The sequence below is a fragment of the Mesocricetus auratus genome, unplaced genomic scaffold (assembly GCF_017639785.1).
Source record: "Mesocricetus auratus isolate SY011 unplaced genomic scaffold, BCM_Maur_2.0 Super-Scaffold_100011, whole genome shotgun sequence".
Classification (NCBI taxonomy): domain Eukaryota; kingdom Metazoa; phylum Chordata; class Mammalia; order Rodentia; family Cricetidae; genus Mesocricetus; species Mesocricetus auratus.
Window position 1 is genome coordinate 52,894,215 of NW_024429195.1, and position 20,580 is coordinate 52,914,794.

The following is a 20,580-nucleotide window of genomic DNA, read 5'->3' on the forward strand; positions in this document are numbered from 1 at the left end:
GAGTGCTGGGATTAAAGGCGTGCGCCACCAACGCCGGGCCCCCAGCTCTATTTTTACTTTTTTTTTTCCCCCTTTCGAGGCAGGGTTTCTCTGTGGCTTTGGAGGGGGTCCTGGAACTAGCTCTTGTAGACCAGGCTGGTCTCGAACTCAGAGATCCACCTGCATCTGCCTCCCGACTGCTGGGATTGAAGACGTGCGCCACCACCGCCCGGCCTCTATTTTAAAATCTGAAAATAACTCATTTGTTTACAACTCCAGCTGCTGGCGGGGTGGGCTTAAAATACCACACAGCTGTTATTCTTGCTTCCGTTTTGGTAACAGCAACGCTTCGGATACTAATTTGCCTCGCTACCATTGCGGTCTGAGCTGTAACCAACACACGAAATAGAATAAAAAACAAAACAAAACAAAACAAAACAAAACCCCAACTCCTTAAAAACCTGCGCGCCGCACCTGCGCTCGGCGCCGGCCCCTCCCCGCCTCATGCGCGCGCACGGACTGCGCGGCCGCCGAGGCCCCGCCCAAGCCCGATTCCCATTGGTCCGGGAGGCGGCCACCGGACGTGCGCGCGCGCTCCCAGGTGCCCGGATGGGCCGTGGCTTCCGGCGCTCTACCCGCGGGCGGTAGGAGGCGCGCGCCGCCGAGCTCCGGTTTGTTGTGTGGGGAGGAGTGGGGGGGGCGTCCTGGGCCCGGGTAGCCGAGAGGCGGCCGCGCTCTCAGTGAGGAGCCGCTGCCGCTCGAGCACCGGAGCGAAATGGTCGCCCAAGCCCAAACCCGGACCGCCGGGCCTCCGCGCGTCCCGTGAAGGGTCGGGAGACACGCGGGGATGAGCAGGTACGCGCCGGAAGCAGCGCTCCGTCCCGGGCTGGGCGGCGTAGGGGTCCCCATGGTTCCCGCGTCCTCCGGGCCGGTTCGCGGGGGAGCGGGGCGTGAGGCGGGGCGACCGTTTGCTGGCGAGTGGCCGGAGGGCGGGGTCTCGGTTGGCGCGGCTCGCCCGCGGCGGGGCGGGGGTGGGGCGGGGGGGTGAGCCGGGGTCTCCCGGCAGGCCCCGCGGCCCGCACTGGGCGGAGGGTGGTCTCCGGGGTCGCTCTGGGCTCGCTGCTGGGGTCGGGGGTTAACAGGTGCCTGTCTCGCGGTCCTCTGGGAGGGGCGAGCCGGGGCAGCCCTTTTTGGAGTTGACTCAGCTTTTCCTGCTGGGCTGGTCAAGTTGAGACAAGTTCGGCGTCGCCTGTCGTAGGAGCTAAGTCCTGACTTGCCTCTTCCGCTGGAGCTATTTAAACCCTGTCGTTGTCCGCAGCTGTGCGCTGGCCAGCGCAGAGGGGACACCTGGGACCTCCCCGGCGACGACGGAGCCTCTCCTGCGTGCATCGAGGTAAGGAGCAGCCCGCAGAACATCTACCGTTAAGGACGCCTTCTGTCTCCTTTGTGATTTTTCGCACATATTTTACCATTTCGAGTTTTTATCGTGTGTGTGTTTCTCTTTTTCCCTACCTGTAGGCCAATGTGCAATACCAGCATGTCTGTGTCTACTGATGGTGCTGAAGGCACCTCACAGATTCCAGCTTCGGAACAAGAGACTCTGGTTGGTATTTTTGTCTTGAGTGTGTAAAAGTAACTTTTTTTTTTTTTTAACCAGGTAGTCAAGTAAGAACTTTAAACTTCAAAATTAGAGCACAGCCCTAAAAATGTAATCGTGTGTTTTAAATAGAAAGTGTTTCACACTTGTAATTGCGTTAGAGAATTAACAGCAAGAACCTGTTTTCAGACTTGGAAAATGAGTTCCATTGCATCAGGTGTAGATGCAGACGCTGATGACATGCATTTTCTAGTTCGTCCTACCACTGTTTAGCTTCTTAAATAGTAACCTAAAAGTCACAGAGGTGATTCATATTCCTTGTGAAGACTCTAGTCACTACAGAAATGCATGAAATAAAAATAGAAATGTATCTTGTATCCTATTCTGTATTAACATACAGTGGTGTTCTACAACTTGCCAGTGAACTATAGGGTTACTTTTAATGCCTGCTTAGCATTCACTAACACAAGTACACCATTTGAACATTTTTCTTACTTGCTTTTGGTGTCAGGCATTGAACCCCACCCAGCCTTTGGGGTGTGGGTGCATAAGCACTATCCCACTGAGCTGAGCTATGATCTTACACTATGACCTGCTGGTAGATGTAAATGTTTCTCCTGTTTGTGAGTAGAATAAGTATGTGATTCTTCTTTAAGAAAGATAGGGAGATAAGTAATCCTAAGACCTGAATAAACACATTTGATTGCTACCTGGTAACTGGTTCAGCAAAAGGTTATGGTAGTCTTCAAGCCTGCCAGCACAGCACTGAATCAACCAGCCTGCCTGCCAGCCTGCCCACCCTCCCTCCTTCCCCTCCCTTCCTCTCTCCCTCTCTCCCTCTCCCCTCCCTCCTTCCCTCCTTCCTTCCCTCCCTCCCATTTTGTACATATTTATGAAGAATAATGTTATGATTTGGTATATGCATGCAAATCAAGGTAGTTAACTTTCCATTTCCTTAAACATTTATCATTTCTGTGTTGTAAATCTTCAGACTCCTAGTTCTTTATAAAATATGTCATAAAACTGTGAGCCAATTTCTATTATTACTGTTGGACGGTTGTTTCAGTATATATGCCCTATGTGCCTCAGATCTCCCATGAAGCAACACTTCATTTGTTAAGTAATTGTTTATCCTGAGGTTTGCCTAATATCTTTCTGTAATGCCCCTCTTCCTTCCCTCTCCCTTTCTCCCTCTTTTCCTCATCCCCTTTTGCGTTTTTCTTGGTGTCTTTTTTTTTTTTTTTTTCGAGACAGGGTTTCTCTGTGGCTTTGGAGGCTGTCCTGGAACTCGCTTGGTAGTCCAGGCTGGTCTCGAACTTACAGAGATCCACCTGCCTCTGCCTCCCGAGTGCTGGGATTAAAGGCGTGCGCCACCAACGCCCAGCTCTTGGTGTCTTGTATAACACAAGTGTAGTTATTATTTTAGTACTGTATGCAACTTGATGTCAGCAGACTTATCTGTTTCAGTGGCTTTTACATACTGTGTTTCCATGTAGCGTTTTGGAACTTGGGTTTGAGACAGGGTTTCTCTGTGTAGCTTTTGCTGTCCTGGAACCTACTCTGTAGACCTGTGATTATGTCACCACCACCACCTGGAGCATTTTAAAACTTTTTTTTTCCTTTTTTAGGGTTTATTTGTTCTGTCTATAGGCCAGAAGAGGGCACCAGATCTCATTACAGATAGTTGTGAGCCACCGTGTGGTTGCTGGGAATTGAACTCAAGACCTCTGGAAGAATAGACAGTGTGCCCTTAACCACTGAGCCATCTCTCCAGCCCAGCATTTTAAAACTTTTACATGTAGATCTTTACACAGAATTGTCTTTTTATTCTTTTTTTTAAAGATTTTATTGTATTTGTATTTATGAATATGAATGCTCTGCATGTATACCTGCGGGCCAGAAGAGGGCATCAGATCCTATTATAGGTGGTTGAGAGCTATCATGTGGTTGCTGGGAATTGAACTCAAGACCTCTGGAAGAGCCGTCAGTGCTCTTAATCTCTGAGCTATCTCTCTAGCCTGTCTTTTTATTCTTAAGTATAAGATTACACAGAGTGTTGTCTTTTAATAATAATTATTGTTTTGTTTTTAAACCAACTTTTGTAAAGCTTTTCTATTGTAGAGTTTTGATTTGAGTTAATACAATTAGGAGGTGTTTGCTTGGGCAATACATGTGCTAAAATTGACACGCTATAGAGAAGAATAGCATAAGTGACATGGGAATTAAGAATTAAAAAGTAATTTTCAAATCTTAGAAGAGAAAACATTTTGTTTGTTTTTCTGAGAGGATTTCTCTGTGTGGCCTAGATTGTCCTGGAACTCACTCTGTAAACCAGGCTGGCCCCAAACTCACAGAGATCCGCCTGCCACTGCCTCCTGAGTGCTAGGATTAAAGGTGTGCACCACCAATCCCCGGAGCCTTTCTTTGACTGCTGAGTGCTGGGAATAAAGGCATGTACCACCATGCCTGGCTGGTTCCCATTTCTTTTGAAACTTTTTGTTTTTGAGATTATAATTATACCATCATTCTGATTCCATCATCCAAAGCTTCCAATATACTTTCTCTTTTTTTTTCTTAAGATTATTGTCTTATGTAGCTGGGTGTGCAGTATGTATTTGCATGGTGCTTGCAGAGGTCTAAGAAGGGATTAGATATTCTGGAATATGAGTTACAGACAGCTGTGAGATGCCATGTGGGTGCTTCTGGGTTGGAATGGAACCTGGGTCCTAAGGAAGAGCAGTCAGTGCTCTAACCACTGAGCTACTTATCCAGCCCCTGCCCTTTTCATTAATTTTTTTTACACACTCACACACACATACACACTTCTAAATACAACTTGCTATGTGGGAATAATTCCATTTGTATGTTTTCAGGGTTGACCATTTGGTATTTGATAACCTATTTGTGTGCTCTTGAGGAGTAAATGCACTTTTAAAAGAACATTTTGAAATTGTGCTAGAAATAGTCTTTAAAAGAAAGTGGGGAGAGAGAGTTCAGCAGTTAAGTGCATTTGCTGCTCTTGCAAAGGACCCAAATTTGATTCCCAGCATAAAGTGGCTCAGCCTTCTTGTGCCAGTTCCAGAGGATCCTGGGCCATCTCCTGGCCTCCACAGGCACTGTATGCACATGGTGCACTTACATACATACATACATGTAGGCAAAATACCAATACACAGAAAAATAAAAGTTAAAAAACATACCATGCCGCGCGGTGGTGGCACATATCTTTAGTTCCAGCACTCTGGAGGCAGAGGCCATCCTGGTCTAGCCTCCAGCCTGGTCTACAGAGTGAGTTCCAGGACAGGTTCCAAAGCTGCACAGAGAAACCCTCTAAGAAACCCCCCCAAAAAACCCAAAAATCTGAGCCGGGCTGTGGTGGCGCACGCCTTTAATCCCAGCACTCGGGAGGCAGAGGCAGGCGGATCTCTGTGAGTTCGAGGCTGGGCTGGACCGATAGCCTCCAAAACAATACAGAGAAACCCTGTCTCGAAAAAACAACAACAAAAAAACCCCCAAAAATCTGTCCTAATAGGGAAAGATAGCTAAGTGACTATGACTAGGAGCACTGGCTACTCCTCAGCTGATCTGACTTCATTCTCAGCACCCATGTGATGGCTCACAGCCATCTGTAACTCCAGTTCTAGGTGATTCAACACTCTTTTCTGGCCTCCCTGGGGGCCAGGGACATGAGTTGTGCACAGAAGTACATTTAGGTAAAACATCAAAGGTTGTCCTTGTGGGCACCCCGTAGTTACAGAGAACAGGCTAATAGGACCATGGTTGTTGGAGCTGTAACAAGAGGAGCAGCTTCAGAGCAGTGCATGACCACTGATAAACTGTGACTTCAGACTTAGGTGGCTGCAGCAAGTTCAGGGCCACTTTATCATGCTGCTCCTTGCTGTTGCTGTACTGCTGGAGACTGGTGCTAGGCTGGGCTCACCAGCCGCTCTATGGACCACACTTGCCAGTTAGTTGGCAGTTGTCCAATTTTCTTTACAGATTTTTATGTGTATGAATGTTCTCCTGCATGTGTGTATGTGTACCTACCATGTGGATGCCTGGTGCCTACAGAAGCCAGAAGAGGCCGTAAGATACCTTGAAGCTCAAGTTACAGATAGTTTTGATCTATCATGTGAGTGTTGGGAATCGAACTCAGGGCCTCTGTAAGCAGCAAGTGCTTTTAACCCCTAAGGTTTTTCTTCAGCCCCACCAATTAATATCTTACTACTGGGAAAGCTAGAGTCAGACAAACTGTAGGTTCTAGGAAAATCTGACCTGGTGGGAACTCCCTTTGTAGGCCAGACTGACCTCGAACTCACAGATATCACCTGCCTCTGCCAGGTACTAAAGGCGTGTATCACCACTGCCCAGCTTGACCTGTTTTTTGTAAATGAAATTTATTATGTATTCACTCCAATAGTTTATATAGTACTTTGCTTTTAAATTGGCTAGATTAAAGGTCTTGTGTCTCTCTTTATTTTTTTGGTGGCAGTATCTAGCCTTTTTGGGTGCGCTGTAAATGATAAGTGGGTATTTGAGGTGTAAATCATAGGAAGAAAATACTGAGCTGTAGTTGAGGAATATGAATTACAGTCTTTGAATTGCTTATTACCTCTCTGGTTTGGATTCGTTCTGGAGCAGTGTATAATAGATTGGTGATAGGTTTAATCCTAAAGACGTATTCTTTTCTCCTTCATTCTGTAAGTTTCCTTACAGCAGACCATTGGGTTTGTGCAGTACAATAAGTATACTGTATACTGGATCGGAACTAGATTATGTGGTAGTAAACGTAATAGAGCTGGAGAAAGAAAATAGTGCTACACTCCCACATATGTGCAAACCTTGCAGAAGCCAGAAGAGGATGTTGGATCACCTGGAATGAACTGGGGTTTCAGGCAGCTGTAAGGTACCTGATGGTGGGTGCTGGGAACTGAATTTGGTTCTAAGCAAAAGCAGTGAGTGCTTAATCTCTGAGCCCTGTGATCACTACTAATAGTAATGAATGATTTTATGATAATTGCATAATAGCTTTTTCCAAAGCATTTTCCCTCCTCTTTGGTGATGTGTGCTATTCCGTTTATGAGTCTATTGCACTTAGTGTAAAACCCAACTTTTTGAGGTCTGACTTGTAACAAGTTGTTAAATGTGGTATTTGCCGCCCCTTTTGGGCTGCTTTCTGGACAGACTTGCAGGGCTTATGCCATAGAGTGTTTTCATGGGTGTAACAGCAGTTCTTCTTTTCTTTTACAGGTTAGACCAAAACCATTGTTTCTGAAGTTGTTAAAGTCTGTCGGGGCGCAGAAAGATACCTATACTATGAAAGAGGTGAGCGGAACTAAGAGATAGGGAACTGATATCTTAATAGTCACAGCCGTGCATAGATAGTAGTTTTCAAGTTTGTGGGTGAGATTGGTCATACAGAAAGAATTTGTAGCAAATGGGGACATTGTTTTGTGACCATTTGAACTATATTTTGAAGCTAAAAATACTAATTTGTATGACTTTTTTTTTTTTTTTTTGAGACAAGGTCTCTCTGATTGTCCTGGAACTCAATATCACTATGTAGACCAGACTGGCCTCTAACAGAGATCGTCCTGCTTCTGCCTGGGATTAAAGGTGTGTGTTACCACACTCAGCAGTGCGCTTCATTTTTTTTTTTTTTAACTGGAAACCCAAACAGAAAGAAGTATAGAATTCTTATTGTTTTTGTGCTGTGAACTCATTTGGCAAACTGGTAAAAAGTCTCAGATCCATCCATAACTTCTCAGTCATTTAAATTTGTAACAGTAAGCAAATTTGTGACAATACATTTTTTACTTGTTTTTTTTTCCTGAGACAGGGTTTCTCTGTATTGTTTTGGAGGCTGTCCTGGAGCTCGCTCTGTAGACCAGGCTGGCCTGGAACTCACAGAGATCCACCTGCCTCTGCTTCCCGAGTGCTGGGATTAAAGGCGTGCGCCACCACCACCCAGCCGTTGCTAACTTTTAAACCGCTGTCTTCTTTTTAATTTTTAAAGCTATATTTATGTGTGAGTATGTACATACACAGTGGAGATTAAAGGACATTTTGAGGGTGTCAGTTCTGTCCTACCAAGTCAATCTTGGGTAACCAAACAAGGTTCATCTGACTTGGCAGGAAACACCTTTACCTTTTGAGCCGTCTCTCCTGCCCAGTATATGCCTTTTTTTTTAAAGATTTATTTATTTATTACAAACACAACACCCTGCCTCCATCTACACACCAGAAGAGGGCGCCAGATCTCATTACAGATGGCTGTGAGCCACCATGTGGTTGCTGGGAATTGAACTCAGGACCTCTGGAAGAGCAGCCAGTGCTCTTAACCTCTGAGCCATCTCTCCAGCCCCAGTATATGGCTTTTAAAGTAAGAAAATACTGGCAGTTTAATACATTTGATTTTAATGTAGTGAGGATTAAAGATTTTGTTGATGTGTGTGCTTGAGGCAAACATTTTGATCAAAACATTTTGATGTTTATTGGCAACAAAAATCACTTATAAATATTGTAGTTTATTGCCTGTCTTCATAATTGAAGGGAAAACTAAAATTGAGGATTTACCCCCCATCCAAATTGTTGGATTCCCTAAATTTTATCTCAGGATTTCTTGGGTATCCCGGACTTCAGATTGTACCGAAGTTCTCAAGTGAGCTGATTCATGAGCCTGTGTCCTGTCTCATGGATACAACGTATTGTTGTTTACCTTCAAGTTTGTTCATAAAAATATGCTGGGCAGATGTAGACAATTTCAGTGTAAATGACATACAAGTGTTTTTATCTTGTTTACTTAAAACACTGTTGTGACAGGTTAGTGGAACAGGAAGAGACTCCCAAATCTTGTCTTCAGTCATACGGCTAGAAATGTCTCAGGGGATCCTTTGTAGGAGGAACCTATTCTTCCTGTCTGTCCCACTGCCTGTCACCAGTGTCTGTGATCCATGGACATGTAGAAACATTCCTTTTAGGATTGCTGAACCCCTGCTTAGCTACCCAGTCTCTTAAGTGTTAAGTGATGTTTTATGGTCAATAACTGGATTGACCTTTATAAGATTAATTAAAGGAAACAAAGTATGGATTTAGTAGTAGATAGACTAGAAAATTGATCAAGGCCATCAAAAAAGTGTAGGGTACTCGTACCAAGCTGTCTGTAGTGGCTCGGTGACTTTCCTCTGCTGTCTGTAGGGCATTGCTGTTAGGGCCCTGTCTTCAAAGTCTCTTCCTTAAAAATGAAACTTTGTAGTGTACAGACAGCCTCCCTTAAGTTATCTCTAGATTACCTGTAACGTATATTAAACAGTTGTTAATGCTGTATTATTTAGGAAGTATTGACAAGGAAAAACATTTCAATGTTTAGGACAAATTCCTGGATGAATGGTGGAGGTGGGACTTAGAGTTGTTTATATTGTCTGTACCAGTTTTCAGATCTTTATCCTGGGGCACTTGAGAAAGTAGTGGAAACCAGTATGAGATAGTAGAAAGTACACTGGAATAGAGTCAGTCCTAGGGTGGTTTCCTCATCCTTTTTATGCTTGCTTCTTTTTTGGGGTGCTGGGTGTCAGAAATGAAGGGGCGACCTCTTCATTTCTGTGGAGTGATAACAACTGTGTGGGGTGTCTGGATGATGAGACTGCACTGACACTTGCACTGTGCACTATAGAGTGCTCATGGATTTGTGTTGTTGACTGACGGGTGGCTTTGGGATAATGGGAAAGGTGTGGTTAAAGCTGAGCTAGCAGAGCACATGGAATATCATTCGTTTAATAGCAATAGTTGGAGCCGCGGACTAGTTAGGTAGATCACTTGATAACTTTGAACTACCCCATGGGAGTTCTCTGGGATGACTTCAGAGCTATTGAAGTATATGTTTGTTACATTTGTCATTGCTCTAATTCACTGCCATATTTTAATTTTTTTTCTATTTTTGCCTTCCTTTGTTAGTATGTTAGTATCTAGATTTCTGGGCAGAATTAAAGTTTATGAGAAAAAAGAAAAGCAAGAAATACATTTAAGTAATATTGAGAATCAGTTATTTCTGTTTTCATCAGCATGAATGTGTTCAGAAGAGCTGCGTCTAGACAAACTACTGTCTAGTACATGGTTGTGGGTAAAAGTACATAGAATTGATATTTAATGTTCTTTAATACGTAGAAACCTTATTTCTATTTCAGATTATATTTTATCTTGGCCAGTATATTATGACTAAACGATTATATGATGAGAAGCAGCAACACATTGTGTATTGTTCAAACGATCTTCTAGGAGATTTGTTTGGAGTGCCGAGCTTCTCTGTGAAAGACCACAGGTAAAAGAGCCAGTAAAGCTGCAGCTCCCCTCTGTCTCCCCCTCTGTCAGAGAGACTGTAGCCGTGTATGCAAGTGACAGGATGGGGTTTCAGTTTGGTGCTCTACTACCCTTAGCACTCCTCCTGGTCCTGCCCCCTCTCGGGGGTGGGGGTGGGGGTGGGGTTAGTATGTCGTTTGGAAACCTGAACTCTGGAATCTTAAAAACCCGCTGTTGAGTTAGTCTGCTTTAATTGTGCGTGTGCCATTGGGTATGGAGTTGAGGAGTCAGCCCTCCTCCCGTCATGTGAGTCCAGGGTTAGTTGTGTGGGTGTGTAAGTGGATCTGACTTCTCTCAGCCTTAGGTTCTCTGTTTGTAATTTTCTTTTCCTTACAAGGAAAATACATATAATGATCTACAGAAACTTGGTGGTCGTAAGCCAGCAAGGTAAGTTAATTTTGAATGCTATGAAAATACTGTAACTTTAAAGACAGTTCTTTTTGATTCAAGGTCTCATGTGTCCTAGTCTAACCTCAAACGCACTATGTAGCTGAGAAACCTGAGCTTTTAAAAAAATGAGTAGCTTATTGTGTGTGTATATGACAGGCATCTGTGGTGTGCGATATAGGTACCATGATGCCCATGTGGAAGTCAGAAAACAACTTGGTGGAATTAGTTCTCTTTACACATTTACCTTCTGAGCCATCTCGCCAGTCCTCCCCCTGCCCCACCCAACATAAAACAAAACACTTTTAAGAGTGCTTTCCAAGCCGGGCGTTGGTGGCGCACGCCTTTAATCCCAGCACTCGGGAGGCAGAGGTAGGCAGATTGCTGTGAGTTCAAGGCCAGCCTAGTCTCCAGAGTGAGTCCAGGACAGCCAGAGCTGTTATACAGAAAAACCCTGTCTCGTAAACCCCCCCCCCCAAAAAAAAGTGCTTTCCTTGAAAGTATGCAGTTGTGGCTGTAACCCTTAGCACTGTAAAGTAAAAGGTAAAACAAAACACCACAGAGACATATTTTGTATTTCTGGTTTTCTTATTTTTTTAGTCAGTTCTTTCAGTGCCCACTATTTTTTTTGTAAATTAATATTGTTCTTATGTGTGTCACTGTTTTGACTTCATGTATGTCTGTACCATCTATATGCAGTGCCTGTGAGGACAGGGACGCTGTCAGGTCTCCTAGAACTGGAGTTACAGATAGTTGCGAGTTGTTGAGTGGGTACTAGGAATTGGATTGAGACTCTCTGGAATAGTAGCCAGTGTTCTTAACCACTGAGCCATAATTCTAGCCTGTATTACTTTTTTGTTTTGAGATTGGATCTTTGTAAGTTACGCAGACTGGTTTAGAACTGTCTTCCTGTTTCTTCCTAAGTAGCTGGGATTACAACCCACATGGCATTCATTCATTTATTCAGCACTGCTGGGAATTGAACACAGGGACCCATCTGTACTTGGAAAGTGTTGTGCTAGTTAGCTGCCTCAATAGCTCTATGGTTCATTCTCATTCTTTCTTCAAAAATTAAAAATGCCAGGAGGTAGTGGCACGTGTCTTTTTAATCCCAGCACTCAGAAGGCAGACAGGTGAATCTCTGAGTTCAAAGCCAACCTAGTTTACAAAGTGAGTTCTGGGACAGCCAGAGCTGTTACACAAGGAAACCTGTATTGAACTCTCCCTTCCCCCCAGTTAAAAACAAGTTTTTTTTCATTTTACGGGGTTTTGCTTGTATGTCTTGTCTGAGCACCTCTGGTGTGCAGTGCCCACAGAGGCTGAAGAACAGCATTGATTTCCTGGACTGGAGTTAGACTATTGTGAGTGAGCTGCTGATGCCTCTTGGAAGAGCATCCAGTGCTCTCAGCTTCCAGAAACATCACTCCAACCTGCCTTTGAAAACATTTAATTATGAAGCCTGGTGTGACAAATGCCAAGTCTACATAATGAGACCCTGTCTCAAAGGAAGAAGAAAAAAGAAAAACTTCATTTATGTGTATGTCCCTGTATGTGGGTATGTGCACATAAGTGCAGGTGTTAGATTCTCTGGAGCTGGAATTACAGTTGACTTATGAACCAGCTGACATGCTTGCTGGGAAACTGAACTTAGGTCCACTGTAAGAGTAGTATGTGCTTTTATCCACTGAGCCAACTCTCCAGTTCCAGGATTTTCCTTAACAACAAAACCTTACATTTATTTGTGTGTCTATGAACATTTTATGTGCTATATGTGCATTTGAAAGTGAAATGACAACTTGAGGAGTCAGTTCCCATTCCATCATGTGGGTCCTGAAGATCAAACTCTGGATTGAACTCGGGTCATCAGGCTTTGGCGACAGTGTCCTTTCTGAGAGCCACCTTGCCTAGTGATTCTGGGCCTCCTGAGTGCTGGCATTAAAGGCTTGTACCACCACTACCCAACTGTATATAGGAGTTTTATGATTGCTCCTTGGGGAGAATAGTTCTGTGAGCTTTATTTTTTAAACTAAAACCTTTTTAGTGGTGAGAGATTACAAGGTGGCCTTAGGTGAGTTTATATAACTGCTCAGAAGAATGACATCTTGTGTTACTTGTCTGAGCACACATGGCTCTTTGCACAGTGACCCTGCTTCCATTCCAGTGACAATGAATTAGTCTTTAATTTTGTGCCACAGGAACTGTTTGTGTCTGGGTGCTTTCTTACATACTGTTTTTTCTGTCACAATGTCTTTCATACACCATCTTGGGCCTAGGCTATTACAGTTCTTCAGTCTCTTTCCCCCACATCTACCAAGCACTGCTTTTGTTTCCTCGGTTAGTATAACTTCTCCCTACCCCACCCCCCACCCCCCAGACTGTCCTAGAACTCACTTTGTAGTTCAGGCTATTTTAAAGTTTTGTTTTGGCATGCAAATGACACTTGGGACATGCATGGTTAATGTTTGTTGAAAGGTTAAACTTTGTGCAGGGCTGTGTTAGACTGGTATATGCTGAATTCTTGTTCTTCATTTTGAGTAAGTTTTTACTTTCTCTTATTAGAGTCTTCAGACTCCGGCACATCAGTGAGTGAGAGCAGATGTCAGCCTGAAGGAGGCAGTGAACAGAAGGTGATAGTTAAATTCATTTCTTACTCTAATACAATGTTTCTCTTTAAAAATCTCATTTGTGTGTATTGTCTGTGAGTGTGTGAGCATGTGTGTGCATCCTTGGGCAAGAAAAGGATGTCATATCACCTGGAGCTTGGAGTTACAGGTGGTTGTGAACTGCCCCAGACATGAGTGATGGAAACCAAAATCATCCAGTCAAGAACAGCACATATTCTTAATCTCTGAGACTCCAGCTTCATGACAAATAGTTCTTGAAAGCTGAGAAGGTTATATAAAACAGAACTTGGAAGAGCCTGTGATGTGTGTTTACTTTGTCATATTTTATGTTTTTTGTGTACTTAGGATCCTGTGCAGGAGCCACAAGAAGAGAAGTCGTCTTCAGATTCAGTTTCTAGACCATCTACCTCATCTAGAAGGAGAACAATTAGTGAGACAGGTGTATATGACTAATTATTTGTTTGGGGGTTCATCCTCTAATGCAGCAGTTCTCAACCTATGAGTTGAGACCCCTTTTGGGGTCAAATGACCCTTTCACAGGGTGGCCTAAGACTGTCAGAAAACAGAAATATTTACATTATGATTCTTAGCAGTAGCAAAATTACAGTTAAGTAGCAACATTAGGAACCATGTTATAAAGGTTGCAGTATTAGGAAGGTTGAGAACCACTGCTTTCAAGCCCTAATTTTGGTTCTTTTAGTGAAAGGATGTAAAATCTTTTTTCTGTTTAATTCTTGAGATTGCATCCTTGTATAGACCAGGCTGGCCCCAAACTCACAGATTCACCTGCCTCTGCCTCCCAGGTGTTAGGATTAAAGGTGTGCACCACTATACCTTGCATAATCTTATTTTTTTTTTTTATTCTATTTTTTTTAAACTAGAAACAAGCTTGCTTCGCATGTCAATCCCAGTTCTCTCTCCCTCCCCTCCTCCCCTGCCCTCTAACTCCCACTCCATCCCCCCTCTGCTCCCCACGGAGGGTGAGTCCTTCCATGGGGGATATTCACAGCCTGTCATATCATCCTGGGCAGGGCCTAGGCCCTCCCACATGTGTCCAGGCTCAGAGCATCCTCCATATGGAATGGGTTCCTAAAGTCCATTTGTACACCAGGGATAAACACTGATCTACTACCAAAGGCCCCATAAATTTCTGAGGCCTCCTTACTGACACCCACGTTCAGGGGGTCTGGATCAGTCCCATGCTGGCCTCTCAGTCACCAGTCTGGGGTTCATAAGCTCCCCCTTGTTCAGGTGAGCTGCCTCTTGGGTTTCACCAGCCGGGTCTTGCATAGTCTTAGTTTTTTTTTAAAGCTTAGTGTTGACAGAGAAATTGCATATTGTTGGGGCAGTAAAAGCTCTACATGGATTACTTTATTGTAACTTGTAGAGGAAAAGTTCAGAAAAAATGTTGGAAGTTTTTAAATGTACTTAGCTGGATAGATCCCAGTGTGCCAGTTGACGTTGGGATGTAAATGGTTGACTTTCTGTTTAAATTAATTGAAATTAAATTTTGTTACAAACAGGTAGCCACAATATAGGGATTTAACTACCCATTTTCTTTAATATATAGAAGAAAATGCAGATGAGCTACCTGGTGATCGACAGAGGAAGCGCCACAGGTCCCTTTCCTTTGATGAAAGCCTGGCTTTGTGTGTGTTAAGAGAGATATGCTGTGAGAGAAGCAGCAGCAGCGAGTCCACAGACACCCCCTCAAATCAGGTAGGTGATATCTTACTTGTACAAATAAAGCCTGTCTGAGGGTCATAGAATGGAACTTGCCATTAAATAACCATAGAGGTCTGGAGGTCTATACAGACAGACAGGAAGTGAGGTAGCTGGACAGAAACAGGATATAAGCAGGGAGAATCAGGAAATCACTATTGTCTGCTGAGACACCCAGGAGGTTAAGGTATGGCTGTGGCTTGTTCCTTCTCTCTGATCTTTCAGCATTTCCCTCTGTATCTGACTTTGGCTTTTTGTTATCTAGATAAATTAAGAACTCCATTTACAAGTAGGAAAGGTCATTAAATGTATTGTTAGAGGCTTAGCCAAAGAAAGGTGAGTGAGATTTAGAAACTCAGATCATCTTAATTCGGGAAAGTTAATGTCAGGATTAGGAAACTGTATCTGGCTGGAGGGGCTGTTGAGTAGGGTGGAGAGTGGGTTTAGCTGGGGGCATTTGAAAATGTTAATGCAGCCATAATGAGTGCAACTTCAATGCTAAGGGTCCTTGACCTTTTTTCTTCCTTTGTGTAGTAGACAAATTTTGAGTAGGGAAGATTCAAATAATGTGCCAGTCTGTAGTGTGACCAGGAGGAGGAAATAGTGGCACAGGATGAATTAAGAAGCTCTTACTGAAGCCCAGAGGCAGTGTACTTCAGTTCACTTTATTCTTTCTCCATAGGATCTTGATGATGGTGTAAGTGAACACTCGGGCGATTGGCTGGATCAGGATTCAGTTTCTGATCAATTCAGTGTAGAATTTGAAGTTGAGTCTCTTGACTCAGAAGATTACAGCCTGAGTGAAGGAGGGCAGGAGCTCTCAGATGAGGATGACGAGGTGGGTCTCCATGCTGGCCATCTTAATAAGATGGTGGATACATGGGGTACATTCAGACTCACTTGATCCTGGCTTTTTGATTTGTTGACTTAAGGCAAAATTGTATAACAGTTTCTTTTTGCCTGGTTTGTTATAGTCTCATATTACTAAGTCAGAAACTTAGACTTTGGTGTTCATTCATGTAGTAGCCTGCCCACACACTTCTCCATTTGGCTCTCCGACTTATTAATTTGTTTGTTTGTATAAGGCAGTATCACCATGTAGCCCTGGTGACCCTGAACTGGCTGTGTAGACCAGGCTGGCTTACAATTCACAGTGATCTGCCTGCTTCTGCCTCTGCCTTCAGAGTAGGAGGATCAAAGGCAAGTGCCACCACTTCTGTCCCTCCCTTCTTAATACTAATTTGGTTTTTTTGTTTGTTTTTAAGATTTATTTATTAGGTATATAGTGTTTTGCCTGCCTGCAGGCAAGAAGGTGGCACCAGATCTCATTACAGGTGGTTGTGAGCCACCATGTGGTTTCTGAGAATTGAACTCAGGACCTTTGGAAGAGCAGGCAGTGCTCTTAACCGCTGAGCCTTCTCTCTGGCCCTCTCTGAATTTGTTTTTCACAAACATAAAATATGCAACAGTTAAAAGTGTCAGTATCTGTGTATCTCTCTTGGGTGTAACTATACCTTTAACAATTCTCATTGTTTTCTGGTTAAACTAAATTTATAAAGTAGGCTTTCTTGAATATTTTGTTTGATTTAAGTATTTAACAACTTGCCATGGTGGGTGAAGAGTTTAGTGTCCTATATTTTCTACTTGACTGGAACTGAGTTTGACTTTCCCTTCAGAACTTCTCATGGACAGTAGTGGCTCAAGCTATTTGTTTAGAACTTACTAAGAATTCAACTTTCTTGGTTAAAGGTGGTAAATTGATACTAATAAATTTGTCTTATTAGGTCTATCGAGTCACAGTGTATCAGTCAGGAGAAAGTGATGTAGATTCCTTTGAAGGAGATCCGGAAATCTCCTTAGCTGTAAGTATGCAGATACTTGATAGAAATACAAACAATGCTGAGATCAGAACTGTGAAAATGTGCTTAGTTTACTTCTTAAAGTGAGGCAATTTTATACAGTTAAAACTTTTCAACTCTTATGACTTAGAACATTTCCTTCTTTGGTAGAGTGGGATCTATTGCCACATTTGTTTGGTTTCATGGGGTAGAATTTAAAACATTGAAATGTCGATTCCCTGCCTTGTAAAACCTTTATGTTTGGTTTTGGGTAAGAGTGGAAGCCACATTCAACAAGAATCAAAGAGTCAGTGTGGGAGAGTATATAGTCTACCCCCATTGCTTCTATATTAGGCTGCTTGCTGGGCAGTGTAAACTGGGTATATATTCAGGATACACTAGCAAGTGTCCTCAGGCAAAATTTATCCTTCAGTTTATGAAGGATGTGTTCAGTGACCAGGCAGAGATATGTATGGAAGGGTTTGCCTTTCCAGTTGTGTAGAGAGAAATTGGGATGAGGGGGTACACTGAGCAGTTAGAGTACAGGAGATGATGGACAAGGTAGGTAGGGCATATATTTTGGATTGTGGTTAAGAGTGGTAAATGTGAGCTCTAGTAGCTGACAGAATTGTTGTAGACTTCTCTTATGGATGGAAAAGGGGTGTTCAGTTGAACTGCGGCCTTTAGAGCATGTGGGTTGGAAGGGTTTATCTGGGAAAAGCAGATTTCATCTGGATTTATCATGTAATTTCTGGGCTGTGTTCAGGATTGAGCTTTGAAGGAAGTGGGTACAGATTTAAATACAGAGGAAAAAATGCTATGCCATTTACTTCCCTTAAGTGGATAACTGTGTCTGTCCTCAAACTTGTCCGATACAACTTGATAGGTGCACAGTACCACAATGAGTGATTGTAGCTTTGGGATTTTCCACTATGAGAAGGAAGACAAAAGTACTCAGAGTCTTACACATGTCCAACAGCAGTCCACCAGTGAACTGTCTCCCCAGCCCAACTATGTTTTTAAAAACCTTTCAAAATTAATATAGTTAGAGGTTTATGACTTTTTTTTGCCTTTGTTTTTCTTTTCAAACAGTGCTAGGGATTGATCCCAGACCTGCAGTCAAAGAACCTAACATCTATTATTTTCATATAGTTCTCCTTTTGTGTGTGTACATGTAGGGAAAGTGCCTTAAATCTACTCTGAGCTGATTTCTGGGATACAGTATTAACACATTCCTCATGTTCTTTTTTGCCTGTTTTATGTAATACATGAAATGTCGAAAATTAAATTATGTGATACACTTTTACCTTAGGCATAATGAAGGTTCTGACCTCATAATTAAAGAGCTAATGTTTTCTTTTATTGAAGGACTATTGGAAATGTACCTCCTGCAATGAAATGAATCCTCCCCTTCCACCTCACTGCAACAGATGTTGGACTCTGCGTGAGAACTGGCTTCCAGAAGATAAGGAGAAAGATAGAGGGGACGCCTCTGAAGAGGCCAAGCTGGAGGCAGAAGGCTTAGATGTTCCTGATGGGAAAAAAGCTACATCGAGTGATTCTAAGGAGTCCTGCACTGAGGAGAATGATGATAAAGAAATATATACCTCCCAGTCGCAAGAGAGTGAGGACTATTCCCAGCCCTCAACTTCCAGCAGCATTGTTTATAGCAGCCAAGAAGACGTCAAAGAGTGGGAGAAGGAAGAGACAGCAGACAAAGAGGAGAATGTGGAATCTGGCTTCTCTCTTAATGCCATTGAACCATGTGTGATTTGCCAAGGGCGGCCTAAAAATGGTTGCATTGTTCATGGCAAAACTGGACATCTCATGTCATGTTTCCCATGTGCAAAGAAGCTAAAAAAAAGGAATAAGCCCTGCCCAGTGTGCAGACAACCAATACAAATGATTGTGCTAACTTATTTCAGCTAGCTGACCTGCCCATAAAAATAGAATTATATATTTCTAACTACATAACTCCACAGATTACACAATATGGGTTTTATTTTTATCTGCATACACTAAAATGAGAAAAGTGTCTCTGTCCATGTAAAATTTATTGTACAATTTATTTCCCTGAGAGTAAGGATAGAGAATGTTTACTTCCTTTTGGGATACCTTCACTTAATTATATTTTACATTGGGGTTTTGATGTAATCTGCATTGGCTGTGTAGCTCTTTTCATTTTCCTTCTGTTTTAAGTAATTTCCACTTGGAAGGACTGACTGTTGGAAGTGAAATGCGTCCTCTACTACGGCAGATGATGATGGTCCTTTCGGAAGAGTGGCTCTGTAAGAAGTTTTTGATTTCCTTTTTTTTCCTCTAACAAAGGACATTTAATTTATTTAGTACCTCTCATGAAAGGAGTTAGAAGCTGTGTGAAGGATTAAATATTTTAAGTTATTGAAACTCTGAAACTCCTTAGTTCTCCAGTGGTTACAGGCTGGACAGGTGATGCTGTTGGTAAAAAGGCACTTGCTATGTAACCCTGATGGATGACATAGCTTTGATCCCTGGAACCCAAAAGGGGAAGGAGGGAACCAAGTCCATGAAGTTGTTCTCTGATCTAACACCTGCTCCATGTGCACACAATTTTTTTTAAAGGTACGAGTTGTATCTGGTGATATGTAAGTAAAAACATGCACCTTATTTTCCAGCTTTTTGTCATGCAGAGTGGGTTCTCCGAGGTTGAAAATTCTTAGACCCTTAGAAAGCTCCTTCTTGGGCTCAGCTCCATGGTTTCTGATGTTCTTAGGTTAGGTTTAGAAACCATTCAGAAACATGCATATTATTTTAAAAAGACTTCTCCATCCATGTAGATCAGACTCTTTCCCTTTGATCAAAGAAAGGGCCCTATGTTTTTCACATGCTCAAGTATAGAAAATAAAATCATCTGGACTGTAAATTTAGAGTAACCAAAGGATAGTTTTGTACTAAACTTGTTGACTTAAGCATTGAAAACAAAAAGTACTCCTCCCCATGAAGAAGCATCTCACATCCAAGGAGGAGAACAGTGAGGAGTGAGTCTTCAGGTTTGGCACCCTGTAACCCAGTGCATCTCCACTCTTTGGATTTGTAGTACCAGGACTATATCCTTGGGGAATACTAGTCTCTAAATGTTTAGGTGTGCTATAATACATTATTTATTTGCAAATAAATGGTTTATTAAATATTTAAAGGATTGTTTCAAGAGCTTCATTGAATCTTACATATTTTTCATAACAGCCTGTATGGCTGACAAGTCTGGATGTCTGCATCTGGCTGTACTTTCCCACTTTGCTGTGATGCTGTCCGGAGCCACCAGGGCACTGAGGAAGAAGTAATGCTGTAGTTTAGGACGGGCAAGAATGAATGCCCTTGTCACTATCCGCTTGTGGGTCCACCAGGTGGCAGGCTGACTTACGTAGTGTTTCACTTGGTGGCAATGAATGGTATAGTAACCTTACTGAAATTGTTTTCTTAGAAGCTAAATCCCAGGAAGCCAGGAATGTCTTGTCCCAGCTTTATAGGTGCTCATCAGGAATTGACCTAATGGGGCTGGTGATTGAACCAAGTGCACGAATGAACTCAAGTCAATTGTCTTAGCACTCAGGGGAAAGTAATTTAGTTTGTCTTGGGACCTGGGTCTTGAGGATAGCCACACAATAACAGCATGCAGACAGACCCCCCAAACTGAATCCCTGGAAAAAGTAATTGCATCAGTCTTTGGGATTTAGAGGTTAAGTCTAGAGACTGGGAGAGGTCTGGCACAGCCACTTGGAACAGAAGTTAGCTTAATAGGATTCTTTAGGACTCATTTGTGACTAGCCATTTCCAGAACCCAGCTAGGTAGCTCTGATCCAGTATGTTCAAATACGTGGTTACGGGGCCTTTGTATTTTCTCTCCCTGGTTAGATGGTGGCTTCCTTCAGTTTCCTTCCTCAAGCTATCATGAAGTGCATAGTGCATACAGTTGGACATCCAGGATGTTGACAGGCAAGGAGAACATTTAATGCAGACTTTTTTTCTCCCTAATTTTAAAGAAGACAACCTCTTAAAATACAAAAAAATACTGTTGGTATAAAAAAATTTCCCCCCTAAA

The 20,580-nt window shown here is 42.8% G+C and overlaps 1 protein-coding gene across 1 annotated transcript; it reads left to right on the plus strand.

Moving 5' to 3' along the window:
- The first annotated feature begins 611 nt into the window (after positions 1–611).
- Positions 612–19,677, plus strand: Mdm2 (MDM2 proto-oncogene). Its single transcript, XM_040754827.1, has 12 exons — positions 612–834; positions 1,298–1,372; positions 1,498–1,582; positions 6,827–6,901; positions 9,760–9,893; positions 10,269–10,318; positions 12,878–12,945; positions 13,288–13,381; positions 14,513–14,661; positions 15,347–15,502; positions 16,449–16,526; positions 17,871–19,677. The coding sequence occupies exons 1-12, from the start codon at positions 827–829 to the stop codon at positions 18,429–18,431; spliced, it is 1,533 nt and encodes a 510-aa protein (XP_040610761.1). The 5' UTR covers positions 612–826; the 3' UTR covers positions 18,432–19,677.
- The last annotated feature ends 903 nt before the right edge of the window (positions 19,678–20,580 follow it).

Bases quoted from the DNA above. Each gene is read 5' to 3' on its own strand.
- Mdm2 (XM_040754827.1), top strand. The intron at 1,373-1,497 runs GTAAGGAGCAGC...CCCTACCTGTAG, and splicing joins CCTCTCCTGCGTGCATCGAG to GCCAATGTGCAATACCAGCA. The intron at 9,894-10,268 runs GTAAAAGAGCCA...TTTCCTTACAAG, and splicing joins TTCTCTGTGAAAGACCACAG to GAAAATACATATAATGATCT.